The sequence below is a fragment of the Gekko japonicus genome, unplaced genomic scaffold (genome assembly GCF_001447785.1).
Source record: "Gekko japonicus isolate JY-2015 unplaced genomic scaffold, Gekko_japonicus_V1.1 scaffold1453, whole genome shotgun sequence".
NCBI lineage: Eukaryota > Metazoa > Chordata > Lepidosauria > Squamata > Gekkonidae > Gekko > Gekko japonicus.
The window spans coordinates 245,076-258,559 of record NW_015167093.1 but is presented as its reverse complement, the minus strand read 5'-3'; the positions used below and the strand labels follow the sequence as shown (position 1 = coordinate 258,559).

The window sequence follows — 13,484 nt, the reverse complement described above, 5'->3', positions numbered from 1 at the left end:
TGACACTGTCTAACCATCTCATCCTTTGCCGTCCCCGTCTTCTTTGACCTTCAATCTTTCCCAGCATCAGGGTCTTCTCCAGTGAGTGCTCCCTTCTCATTTGGTGGCCAAAGTATTTGAGCTTCAGTTTCATTATCTGGCCTTCCAGGGAACAGTCAGGGTTGATTTCTTTGAGGATTGACTGATTTGTTCTTCTTGCAGTCCAAGGGACTCTCAAGAGTCTTCTCCAGCACCATAGTTCAAAAGAATCTATTCTTCGGCGCTCGGCCTTCCTTATAGTCCAGCTCTCGCAGCCATACATGACTACTGGGAATACCATTGCTTTGACCATGCGGACTTTTGTTGGCAGGGTGATGTCTCTACTTTTTATCATGCTGTTTAGGTTCGCCATCGCTTTCCTCCCAAGGAGCAGGCGTCTTTTAATTTCATGGCTGCAGTCACAGTCTGCGGTGATCTGGGATCCCAGGAACGTGAAGTCTGTCACTACTTCCACAGCTTCCCCTTCTATTTGCCAAGGAGTGATGGGGCCGGATGCCATGATCTTAGTTTTTTTGATGTTGAGCTTCAAGCCCACTTTTGCGCTCTCCTCTTTTACTCTGAGCAAGAGGCTCTTTAGATCCTTTTCACTTTCAGCCATTAGAGTGGTATCATCTGCATATCTGAGGTTGTTGATCTTTTCCCCAGCAATCTTAATTCCCGCTTGTGATTCATCCAGGCCAGCATTTCGCATGATGTACTCTGCATATATATTAAATAAGCAAGGTGACAGTATACATCCTTGTCGTACTCCTTTTCCTATGCTGAACCAATCAGTTGTTCCGTATCCGGTTCTAACTGTCGCTTCTTGGCCCTTATACAGGTTTCTCAAGAGACATGTGAGGTGGTCTGGTACTCCCATCTCTTTAAGGACCTGCCATAGTTTGTTGTGATCCACACAGTCAAAGGCTTTAGCATAGTCAATGAAGCAGAAGTAGATATTTTTCTGGTACTCTCTTGCTTTCTCCATAATCCAGCGAATGTTGGCAATATGATCTCTCGTTCCTCTACCTCTTCGAAACCCAGCTTGTACTTCTGGTAGTTCTCTATCCACGTACTGTTGAAGCCTAGCTTGTAGGATCTTGAGCATGACCTTGCTAGCGTGTGATATGAGTGCAATTGTGCGATAGTTTGAACATTCCTTGGCATTGCCCTTCTTTGGGATTGGAATGTATACTGATCTTTTCCAATCCTGTGGCCACTGTTGCGTTTTCCAAATTTGCTGGCAAATGGAGTGCAGAACTTTAACAGCATCATCTTCTAAGACTTTGAATAGCTCAGCTGGAATACCATCACCTCCACTAGCTTTGTTGTTAGTAATGCTTTCTAAGGCCCATTTAACTTCACATTCCAGGATGTCTGGCTCAAGGTCAGTGATTATACCGTCGTGTTTGTCAAGGACATTGAGGTCTTTCTTGTATAGTTCTTCTGTGTATTCTTGCCATCTTTTCCTAATCTCTTCTGCTTCTGTTAGGTCCCTACCGTTTTTGTCCTTTATCATGGCCAGCTTTGCATGGAACGCTCCCTTGATTTCTCCAATTTTCTTGAAGAGATCTCTAGTCCTTCCCATTCTGTTGTTTTCCTCTATTACTTTGCACTGTTCATTCAGGAAGGCCTCCTTATCTCTCCTTGCTGTTCTCTGGAAATCTGCGTTCAGTTGGGTAAATCTTTCCTTTTCGCCTTTGCCTTTCGCTTTCCTTCTTTCCTCTGCTATTTGTAAAGCCTCATCAGAAAGCCACTTTGCTTTCTTGCATTTCTTTTTCTTTGGTATGGTGGTGATTGCTGCCTCCTGTACGATGTCACGAACCTCTGTCCATAGTTCTTCAGGCACTCTATCTATCAAATCCAGACCCTTGAATCTATTCTTCACCTCTACTGTATATTCATCAGGGATGCGATCTAGGTCAAACCTGAATGGCCTAGTGGTTTTCCCAATTTTCTTCAGTTTAAGTCTGAATTTTGCAATGAGTAGCTCATGATCTGAGCCACAGTCAGCTCCAGGTCTTGTTTTTACTGACTGGATAGAGCTTCTCCATCTTTGACTGCAAATTATATAGTCAATCTGATTTTGGTGTTACCCATCTGATGATGTCCATGTGTAGAGTCACCTCTTAGGTTGTTGGAAAAGGGTGTTCGCTATGACGCCTGCTCCTTGGGAGGAAGGCGATGGCGAACCTAAACAGCATGATAAAAAGTAAAGATATCACCCTGCCAACAAAAGTCCACATGGTCAAAGCAGGGAGCTGGGGGCGGGGCTTGCTGCCGCCACCATTTTACCAGTTCCTGGGCTCCCGGAGCAGCGCTCCGGCGCGCTTCGGCCCCAAAAGACCCCTGCAGATACCAATTTCACATTTGCACAATGGGGTCATAGAAAGGCAGATTACATGTAGCCCACAAATGCTCTTCCACAAGAACAATCTATCACAAGGATGAGCAGTCAGAGGGGAATATTGTTGACTTTGCTGAGAGTTCAATTAGCTTTCCAAGAGCCAAGCTATTAAAGTCTTGTAGAATTGATCGCCTACAAGCTTTTACAGTACTTACTCTGGATTCTTTTCACAGTACCTATTCTGGATTCATTCTGTTTCTGGATTCTTTCCACGTCTTGTGCAGACATCAGCCAATATATGTCCCAAATCAACTAGTGTACAGCATGGGTTGCTACTTGCAGAGAAGTCTCTAACAGTGAGAATAATCACAGGGCACAGACCTGTTGGAATGGTACCATCTCAGACTGTAGGTAGGAAATTATATTTTTGGAATCTCCCCCCTACAAAAGAGTATTAGGATATTAGGAAGAATCTTTGGTTAAAACTTTTATTCTTGATGTGCTAGTTTCTTTTGTTCACAGAGGGATTTTTGACATTCTGAAATGGTTCAGTCCAGATGTCTGTACTGTGTGGGTTCCCCCCCCCTAAATATGTAGGTCAGCAATAAATGGTTCTGAAGACTCTGATTTAAAATCATCTGTGTTTGTGCCATTTTTTCCCGTATTCTGCTTCCAATAACAAAATTAAATCGATGTCTTTCAAGCACAATATGTCCAAAAGATGTTGCTCTGTTTGTTACCTGATCAGATTTTACCAAAAAGGTGCAACAAAATTGCCTTCACACTTGGACATCTCTAGTAGAAGGGTCTGTTCTGATTTGGATGGCCCAGGCTAGCTTAATATCAAATTTCAGAAGTTAAGCAGAGTTGGACTGGGTTAGCCATTGGATGGGAGACCACCAAGAAGGACAGGGTCGATACGCAAAGGCAGGCAGTGGCAAACCATCTCCAAACGTCTCGTGCTGTGAAAATCCAATGGGATTGCCATAAATCGTAATGGCACATTCTAGCACCATTTAGAAGGGTTAGCCAGCTGCAGCCTTTCCTAGGCAGAAAAGTTCTAGTCAGGGGTCATTTCGTAGAAAAAGATCTGCAGGAGCTCATTAGTATAACTCATTTGCATATGTCACACCCCCTGACATTACCGGAAGTGTGTCAGAAGGCAACACCCACCGCACAGGCTCCACTGGACTGTTTTGGATTGCTAGCTATTGGGGGGAGGGGAGCATGCAGATCTGTCCTCACAGAGGAAGGAGAGCTTGTCCCTGAATAAAACTTGGTCTTAAAGGTGCCACTGGACTGTTTTGGACCGGGGGGGGGGCTCTGCAGCTTACCTGGCTGCTTCTTGCTCTGACTGAGGGCTGCTGGGAGCAGGGGGTGGGGCTTGTTGCATGTGCCCGCCCCCCTGGGCTGAGCTCCGCTCCTCAGCGCTCGTGCAGGAAATGACCCCTGGTTCTAGTCACTGTGGTGCATGCCCTGATGACATTTAGATTAGATTACTGCAGTGCACTCTATGTAGGGCTGCCCTTGAAAAGTGTTTGGAAACTTCAGTTGGTACAGAATGGTACAGCCATGGCCATGTTACGCCAGTCTTAGCCCATCTGCACTGTCTTCCAATCAGGCTCTGGGCACAATTCAAGGTACTGGTCTTGAACTTCAAAGCCATATATGGTTTGGGACAAACATACCTGAAGGACCACCTAATCCCTTATAAACCCACCTGAACATTATGGTTATCTTTGGAGACCCTGCTTCTGGTGCCTCCATCTTCTGAGATGTGGGAGGTGGCAGCCTGGGAGAAGGCCTTCTCAGTAATGGCACCAAAGCCAGTTTGGTGTAGTGGTTAAGTGGGCGGACTCTAATCTGGGAGAACCGGGTTTGATTCCCCACTCCTCCACTTGCACCTGGCTGGATGACCTTGGGCAAGCCGTAGTTCTGATAAGAGCTGTTCTTGAAAAAGACCTGTTTTTGAAAAAGCCAGAGCTCTCTCAGTCCCACCTACCTCACAGAGTGTCTGTTGTGGGGAGGGGAAGGGAAAGGAGTTGGTAAGCTGCTCTGAGACTCCTTTGGGTAGAGAAGGGCGGGGTATAAATCCAATCTCCTCTTCTTCTTCTACCTCACAGGGTGTCTGTTGTGGGGAGGGGAAGGGAAAGGAGTTGGTAAGCTGCTCTGAGACTCCTTTGGGTAGAGAAGGGCGGGGTATAAATCCAATCTCCTCTTCTTCTTCTACCTCACAGGGTGTCTGTTGTGGGGAGGGGAAGGGAAAGGAGTTTGTAAGCCACTCTGAGACACCTTTGGGTAGTGAAGGGCGGGGGGATAAATCCAATCTCTTCTTCTTCTTCTTCAAAGCACTGGAACTCTCTGCCCAGGGAGATTCAACCGTTCCCTTCTGTTGCCATCTTCTGCCAGAGGGTGAAGAGTTTTTTTTGTTTCCTTTGGCAATCCCTCAGTGATCCCTCCTTCCTAACTAGTGTTACTATGTTTTGTATGTATTTTAAATCTGTGTTTTTAACTCTTTATAAAGTTGTTTTATAATGTGATTTTATCCTTTGTGTTTTAAATTCTTAACCACCTTGGCAGCTCTCGTAAGGGCCGAAAGGCAGGATATAAATTTTTGGAAATAAATAAGGGTCTAGTATAGATGCTGGGGCCTGAGTCCAGGTTTGTTTGGAAACTGGATCTTGGATGATGTTCCGGCTCTGATAGCAAGGGCCTGAAGCAGTCAAAGGATTAATAGGAAGCACAGAGTAGCTGGAGACCATGCCTAGTCCTCTAAAGAACACTGAAGTCAGGGTTGCGGTCTTGATAGCTGTGTGCTAGGTCCAGGCTCACAGATAGCACGGAATCATGCTGGCCATACAAACTGTTTGAACCATCGAGACTCTCTGTTTAGGCCAGGGTTTAAATATCCCGGATAGCAAGAGGCCCCACCTGTTCCTGGGCTTTGTCTGACAAGGGCTTGATTGGACCCCGATCCTGGAAAACAGTCTGTGCTCTTAGGCAGTCATCAGTGAGCTGCTTCCTCACAAACCCACCATCTCTGTCGCTCTGGGAGAACCTGGGGACTAGGAGTTAGGGATCTGGCCCTTCAAGGTAGGGGGGCAGGCTGCACTGGGGTCTGGCATGTTGGTAGCATCATCTGTAACTAAACTTTCAGGGACACGTTCTTCAACTGAGACCTCAGGACTCAGGGGGGGTCCAGTGGTGTTGGGTGTTCCCTGGATCTCCTGGTCTGGAATCATCCTGGTTATCTCTGAGGAGTCTGTTCCTGAGTCTGAGTCCAGCTGGGGCTGCCAAATCCCCCCGGGGGGCAGAAATCCCCCCGCCCCAGATGCTCGTTCCCTGATGCCGGGGAATCGGGCCCCCGGGGGAACCCCGCCCCAGCGTGCACGTCACAGGGAAGTGACGTTATGACGCCGGGCACGCTGGGGGCGGAGCCACGGCCATACAAGGGAAAACTCTATGGTTTTCCCTTGTGTGGTCGTGGCCCCGCCCCCAGCGTGCCCAGCGTCATGACATCACTTCCCTGTGATGTGCATGCGGCGCGCGCGCTCGCGCCAGGAGCCGACCTGGAGTCCCCCACCGGAAGGGTAAGTGCCACTTGGCAATCCTAAGTCCAGCCCAGGAGAGATCACAACAGAGGTAGATCGTAAAAGGCCTTCCAGTAAAACCACTAGACTTTGGATCAGTTCCTTCATAAAATGTGTCCCGTTGCCACCTGAACTGTGTGGCTTTCGTCATTATTACGTATATAGAAATGGGATTTGGCCTCCCAACACTTCTCCCCCCTTGCTTTTCTTTCCAGGGGAGGAATGATCCAGACTTCCGAACAGTATCAGTTTGTGCATCATGTCATGAGCTTGTACGAAAAGCAGTTTTCAAGAGCAACGGCTGAAGAATGAGGTTTCTGGACAATTTGCTATAACGAAAAACAACAGAACTCTAACCAGAATCGTATGTATTCCAGAGCTGAGAAGATATACATGGGAATTTCAAAACAGAAGATATTTATTTATACATATATAAATATATATTGTTTTACTTTCATATTGCTTTATTTTGCATTTAAGAGCTATGATAACTGCTTGTCTTTAACATGTGACAAGACATCTTCTTCCTCACCCCCCCCCAAAAAAGGCCTATTTGTACTGTAAATAAGATCAGGAGCTTCATTTGTTATAAAATTTAAAAACATCACTCTCAGATTTGCTATTTAAAAAACAAAAAAACAAATTCACATGATTGCTACTCGATCCAAATAGTGTGAAACTCTTTGATAAATGTCTTGCTGGAATCTGTAGTGTATGTTGACTAAGCTTGAAAGTAACTTTTTGCCTTTTTTTCTGATTGTTTTTACATTTTGAACTACCGGATACTGTGTATATCATAAGACCTTCTGAGCCTCTGCATTAAAGGATTCAAGTGGATTCATACTGAAATAATGTTTCAAGCCTTCTGTCTTTGCTTATTGAAAACAGTATCTTTTTTGAGTCCAGTACACAAGGCTGACAACTCTAAGGCTTCCAAACTCGGGGTGTTGTTAAATATCAAAAGCACCATTGAGCCAGCAACATACTTGACTTCAGTGGAGGAAAAGAATTCTAGAAGGGCACTCGCCCTAGCTAGATGTTCTGCCCTTCCATCTATGGTTATTCAAGACAGGTACAATACAAACCGTGCCCCTTAAGCCAGGTCGAATCAGTAGAGCACATGTTCTTCAGTTGCCCATTTTACAGGGAGGCTCGTTTTAAAATTGTTACCCCATTAGTTGATAGGACACCTGGTCCACATTAATACAAACAAAGCAAGGCATCACTGGCTCCTATCGGACAAGAATACAGAAATTACACGGTCAGTTGCTGAGTTCTGTGCATTAATTCTTAGATTGCGGGAACCGCATTTTAAAAGTTCTTAAATTCATATTTCTGGTTTTTGTATTTTGTATATTATGACTGTTCTATGCTTACTCTGTATGTTTATCTCAAGACCACAATAATAAACTAAACTAAACCAGTACACAAGGATAGCCATGTTAGGTTGGGAGGTGTGTGTGTGTTATATAAAAGCCTAGTGGCTACTGAAAGACTAACCAGGCTGTTAGTGGCATAAATTCTGTAGACAGTTGCCATTCTTCTCACGGCATCATTCCTTAGTAATACCCCCTACTTTAAAAATAAATAAATAAATTGATAGTTTTCTATTGTGGAAACTCAGTCTCCATGTCAATTCACGCGTACACACACAAATAACAGTATGATATTTTTATATTTGGTGGCTCTGGACCACGTTTTGTATGTCGTTACATGGCCTGATGTTTAAGCGTGTTCTCAGCTCTAACCCTCAGCCCGGATTTTTGGGATGGCACCACAAGCGTGAGTTCAATTGGAGCATTCACACTTAACCCTTTTACCAGGATTCCATACCATCAGCATACTTTATAAAGTTAGTTGTTTGAACTAGTTTCCCTGCATTTCAACCCTAAGCCTGTTCGCTCTGAGGCTAATCGCATAAGGTTGAGTGGATTTGCTCCTTTTATATGGGTTTAGTGTTGAAAGTGAACCTCAGTATGTCTCTGGTGGCGAAGGCATTTTTCCTGTGGCCAGACTGGCTTGTGGAGGGAGCGGGAATGGATTTTCCAGGAAGCTTTTGGTTTAACATATCTGGGCCATCTGAAGCCATCTGTTCTGCAGCTTACTGTTTTGTACATTGTTTACTCCTGCTGTTTGCTTGTGAGCTACTGTAATTAATGACAGAGATTATTTGAAGTGCAGGGTAGTTTGAACAGATGACTTTCTAACCCAGTGGCTAAAAAAGCTGACCCAAACATCCCACTGTATCCCCTATAGAGAATTTAGTGACTGATAAATTGCATTAAGCAGTCCATGATTAACTGGACAGGAGAACTACACATTTGGTCATCACAGAGTTGTCTTAAGGGGGCTCGTGGGTTCATTCATGTGATCAGTAAAGCATTGGTGATCACATTCATGCCTATCTATTATTTTTGCAATGGATAACATTCTTTTCTTATTTGAGAGGGGGTATTTGACTACGTGGCGGCTCAAGTGGTTAAGATGCTGAACTGCAGACTGGAAGGTCGGTAGTTCAGCAGTTCGAGACCCGAATGCCGCATGACGGAGGGAGCTCCCGTCTCTGGCCCCGGCTCCTGCCAACCTAGCAGTTCGAAAGCAAGAAATTGCAAGTAGATAAATAGGTACCACTTCAGTGGGAAGGTAACAGCATTCCGTGCGCCTCGGCGTCTAGTCATGCCGGCCACATGACCACGGAAATGTCTTTGGACAGCGCTGGCTCTTCGGCTTGGAAACGGAGATGAGCACCACATCCCTAGAGTCGAATTTGACTGGCTTTTGAGCAAGGGAAACCTTTACCTTTTCTATTTGACTACCTTAACCAATGTGATGATCTGGCAAACTTGTGGCCATAATTTGTATATTTGTAGTAGAAAGAAAACGCAAATGGATGCCTATCATTGTCAGGTATTCATGTAGGAAATAAGACTTAACACAAGAAACCTTTTCACAGTTTTTAATTCTTGATACTAGTTATTAATATCAACTACTAAAATGGAATTATCTACATGCAATGTGAATTGATATTGATACAGCCAACATGAACAGAGATTTAATTCTGTTTTACCACAATAGAAAAACTAAATTATACAAGTACACATTGTGTAAAAATGGTTAATAAAGGCCCCGGTCACACTAGCGGGAAAAGCCGCAGCAGGAGTGCGGCTTTTTAGAGCCGGAGCAAACAGAAGCACGGCAGCGGGATCAGACGGGTCCCCGAGGCTCTGTACTTCTGCCAGCAGCCGTGATCACATGCTGCAGGGAAAGCGACTCTAAGAAGGGCGAGGAGGGCCAGCCGCAGCAGTTGTGCACATGCGCAGTTCGCCATTACCATGCATACCACAGGATAACCACATGTCGGCAATCCCACGGCCGCCATTGCTGCGCGTTATTCGGTAGGTAATGCCCTTTCACTACTCTCTTTTAGATCCACATCTTCGGCCGGAAGGGGTGGGTTGGGGGCAATGTTCCCTCTAAGCTGTCGAGTCTTGTGAGCAAAAATTCTACTTTGTGAGCTACTGGCATTAAAGTTGTGAGCAAGCGATGTGGCTACTGCATACATCAGTTTGCTCTGGAGCCCTCCTTCCTGAGCTAAGACAAAAATGTGTGAGCCAGAGGATAAAAAACTGTGAGCTAGCTCACACTAACTCAGCTTAGAGGGAACACGGGTTGGGGGCGGGTGCGTGACGCTTGCCAGCTGTTGGCATCTGATCGCGCCGGTTTAATCCGCCCTCAACCCGTCCGTTTCGAGGGGCAAATCCTCCCGTGTGACCGGGGCCATAGTAACTCTACAACATTATGTTTGCCTCAGATAACTTACTCTGCGACAGTAGGCTGTTTTCAGGCAAGCCTAGCATTTTCTTGCTAAAAGACAAATTGGTTTTTGTTAGGCATGTGAACACAGACAAACGAGGCGTGTAGCTAAAATTCACAAGAAATAAAAGGAAGTTCACAATCCGCCTCCCTCTAGTTCCATGGGGCTTATGAGGGAATGGCTGGAGACCTGGCTTTCTAGCTCTGCACTTGGTGGTCCAGCTGCTGTTCTCTGTTCCTGAAGTAAGCCTTTTCCTATAACGCCCCACCTCAGGATGCAGGCTGAGGTTACGTGTCGGACTGTTCACCTGTTAAAAAGAAACTCCCTGTACATACAAAACCAGCAGACAGAAGAGAAAGGCCTTATGTTGCTTATATAAAATCTTCCTCCTCCTGGATTCTATTAACTATCAACATTTAGAGGGAAGGGAGAATAATCTTTCTTCCTAATGGGTACAGAGCCTCCAGGCCCTGTCTTAACTGCTGGATCGTCTACAGAGGGGCAGTTCCTGTATAGGCTTGCCAAGTCCCCCCGGGGGGCGGGTAAACCCCTGCCCGAGAGGCCCATTACCCGACGCCAGCAAATCGGGCCCCGGGGGGGGGACTCCACCCCCTTCCGGCACACGTCCCCAGCGCTGGCCATGTTGGGGGTGGGGCGCTCTATGATTTGAGGGGAAAATCTATGGTTTTCCCTCGAATCCTAGTGGTCCCGCCCCCAAAATGCCAACGCGATGACGTCACTTCCAGGTGGCGGGACTCCCCCGGGGTAAGTGAATTTGGACTTGGCAACCCTATTCCTGTAACATGTTCCTTAAAAAAAAGTTTTCTCCTCTGAGAAGTCAGAGTGCTTGCCTGAGTCAAGGTTCTATTATTTCTGACCTGAAGTCTTGGGAGTCCCACTGGCAGCTGCAAGACTTGTTCGTTATTCTTATAAGGTAAAGTCTTACTGTGGCAATTCATCCCCAGGGATCGGGGCGGGGGGGGGCGGGGGGCAGGATTCCTAAGCAGCTTTTCCTGCTTTGGCCTTCCCACTTACACGAGCAGAAGGAAAATATGCCAGCGGAGCTAAAAAAAGACACCATCATGGGGGAGAGCTTGCAAATGCTTGCTGAGCAAAGAAGGAACGTCCCTTCCTTTCTCGCATTCATATTACAGAAGGTAGGAAAGGAAGTTTGTCTTGAATTTGTGGTCCCAAATTATTGATGCAAAATACATTTTTGGAGATCATGGCTATGTCACTGGAACTAAGGGCAGAACTATACAGTATGAATGATACTGGGGTGCCACCAAAACTGGGGTCCCCATGTCGAGTTTGGTCTACCCCATCTGTAACTTGGGGAAAGCGGAATACTTCTTAAGTTTGTGTCAGAGTTCTCTCAGCCCCGCCTACCTCACAGAGTGTCTGTTGTGGGAAGGGGAAGGGAAGGGAGTTTGTAAGCTGCTCTGAGCCACCTTTGGGTAGTGAAGGGCGGGGTATAAATCCAATCTCTTCTTCTTCTTCCTCACAGGGTGTCTGTTGTGGGGAGGGGAAGGGAAAGGAGTTCGTAAGCTGCTCTGAGACTCCTTTGGGTAGTGAAGGACGGAGTATAAATCCAATCTCTTCTTCTTCTTCTACCTCACAGGGTATCTGTTGTGGGGAGGGGAAGGGAAGGGAGTTTGTAAGCCGCTCTGAGCCACCTTTGGGTAGTGAAGGGCGGGGTATAAATCCAATCTCTTCTACTTCTTCTACCTCACAGGGTGTCTGTTGTGGGGAGGGGAAGGGAAAGGAGTTCGTAAGCTGCTCTGAGACTCCTTTGGGTAGTGAAGGACGGGGTATAAATCCAATCTCTTCTTCTTCTTCTACCTCACAGGGTATCTGTTGTGGGGAGGGGAAGGGAAGGGAGTTTGTAAGCCGCTCTGAGACTTCTTTGGGTAGTGAAGGGTGGAGTATAAATCCAATCTCTTCTTCTTCTTTTACCTCACAGGGTGTCTGTTGTGGGGAGGGGAAGGGAAAGGAGTTTGTAAGCCGCTCTGAGACTCCCAAGTGAAGGGCAGGGTATAAATCCAATCTCTTCTTCTTCTTAAGTCGCTAGGTTTCAGTTACCTATCCATATGCCAGTGCCAGCTAAGAATTTTGTGTAAGGGTGTGGGGACTCAAAATGTCGTGATGTTATGACACCGATAACCTCACATTACAGAGGGGGGGGGGAGAAAACAGAGCACAACATAGAAACTTGGGAATAGAATTTAGACTTTCAAAGCAATACTGGGAAAACTTGGGGTCAGTCCTCACTCTGCCATGGTACTGATTGGCTGACCTTGGGCCAGTCACTGTCTCAGGGTTGTTACATGGATCGAAAAGAAGCAAAAACCATGCGTGCTCTTCTGAGCACCCTAGAGGAAGGGTGGGATAAAATGCAATAAATATATAAATTGTATGTTCTGTCCTGAGATCCATGGTCGGAGGTGACTGCTTCATATCTCCGCTTTGAAGTGCACACTGTACTCTTGTAATGTACTTTTTATCAGACTTAGACTGCTATCATGGTTTGCCTTTGAAAATTTAGAGCTTGGTGAGTGGGCTGTGACCAACATTTTGTAATTAAGAGTTGCATCTTTTAATAATATCAGCCAGGGCTATTTTTGGGCAGGAACGCACAGGAACGGAGTTCCGGCTGGCTCCCAAGTTGGCCACGCCCAGCAGGAACTCATTAGCATAATAGGCCACACCCAACAGCAGAAACTCATTAGGATTGGCTACTTTAGGGGTGTGTGGCCTAACATGCAAAGGAGTTCCTGCTACAAAAAAAGCCCTGGGTTTTGACAACAAACAAGGTAAACAGAATAAGAAGCAAAAGGTGGGTGTGGCTGAATGACCACACTTCTGGTAACATGAGGGTGTGGCCTAGTATGCTAATGAGCTGTGTTGTCAGGGGTGTGGCCTAATATGCTAATGTATTTCTGCTGTTGGGTTTGGTCTATTATGCTAATGAGTTCCTGCTGGGCTTTTTCTACAAAAAAAGCCCTGATATAAACTATTCTGCTTTCAGCTGTATTCTGTTACAGTTTTCTTTGCTTTGGCCATGAAGGAGGTGTGGTAATGGCTAGGATAAGAGAGATTATGAGACATTTGCCCAACCCTCCCTCCACCTCAAGAAAGCAAGAGAGAGGAGCAGTATAATGCAATATTCAGAGATGTTTTGGATGTTACAGGACTTAGAGCCAGCTTGTTGCACAAGGACCTTGCACTTACTGTCTGTTGCCCTCCTGTCGGAACATGAATATTTTGATTCATATCCAATTTATGAATCTTTGCAATGCACTTTTCCTATTGGGCATCACAGTGTATGTGGACAACTGGAAGAATGAGAGGGTAGGCACACATCTGCTACTCTGACTTGCATATAAAGAAAGCCAGAGGAACACTAGGTAAGACACATTGTGCAATGAAGTTTGGACTTCAGAATATGTGGTAGCAGGGGTCATTTCGTAGAAACAGAGGTGCAGGAGCTCATTAGCATAACTCATTAGCATAACTTATTTGCATATGCCACACCCCATGACATCACCGGAAGTGTATCAGAAGGTGACACCCAGCGCTCAGGCTCCACTGGACTCTTTTGGATTGCTAGCTATTGGGGGGGGGGGAACATGCAGATCTGTCCTCGCAGAGGAAGGAGAGCTTGTACCTGAATAAAACTTAGTCTTAGGGTTGCCAAGTCTACTTACCTTGGTGG

General features: G+C 46.0%; 1 protein-coding gene across 1 annotated transcript in view; it reads left to right on the top strand.

Moving 5' to 3' along the window:
* Nucleotides 1–6,267, top strand: part of PTPN5 (protein tyrosine phosphatase, non-receptor type 5) — a 72,904-nt gene extending 66,637 nt beyond the window's left edge. The window contains exon 12 of the mRNA XM_015412895.1: nt 6,171–6,267. Within this exon, the coding sequence (XP_015268381.1) occupies nt 6,171–6,267 (97 nt within the window). The remainder of the gene's footprint in view (nt 1–6,170) is intronic.
* Nucleotides 6,268–13,484: the final 7,217 nt, after the last annotated feature.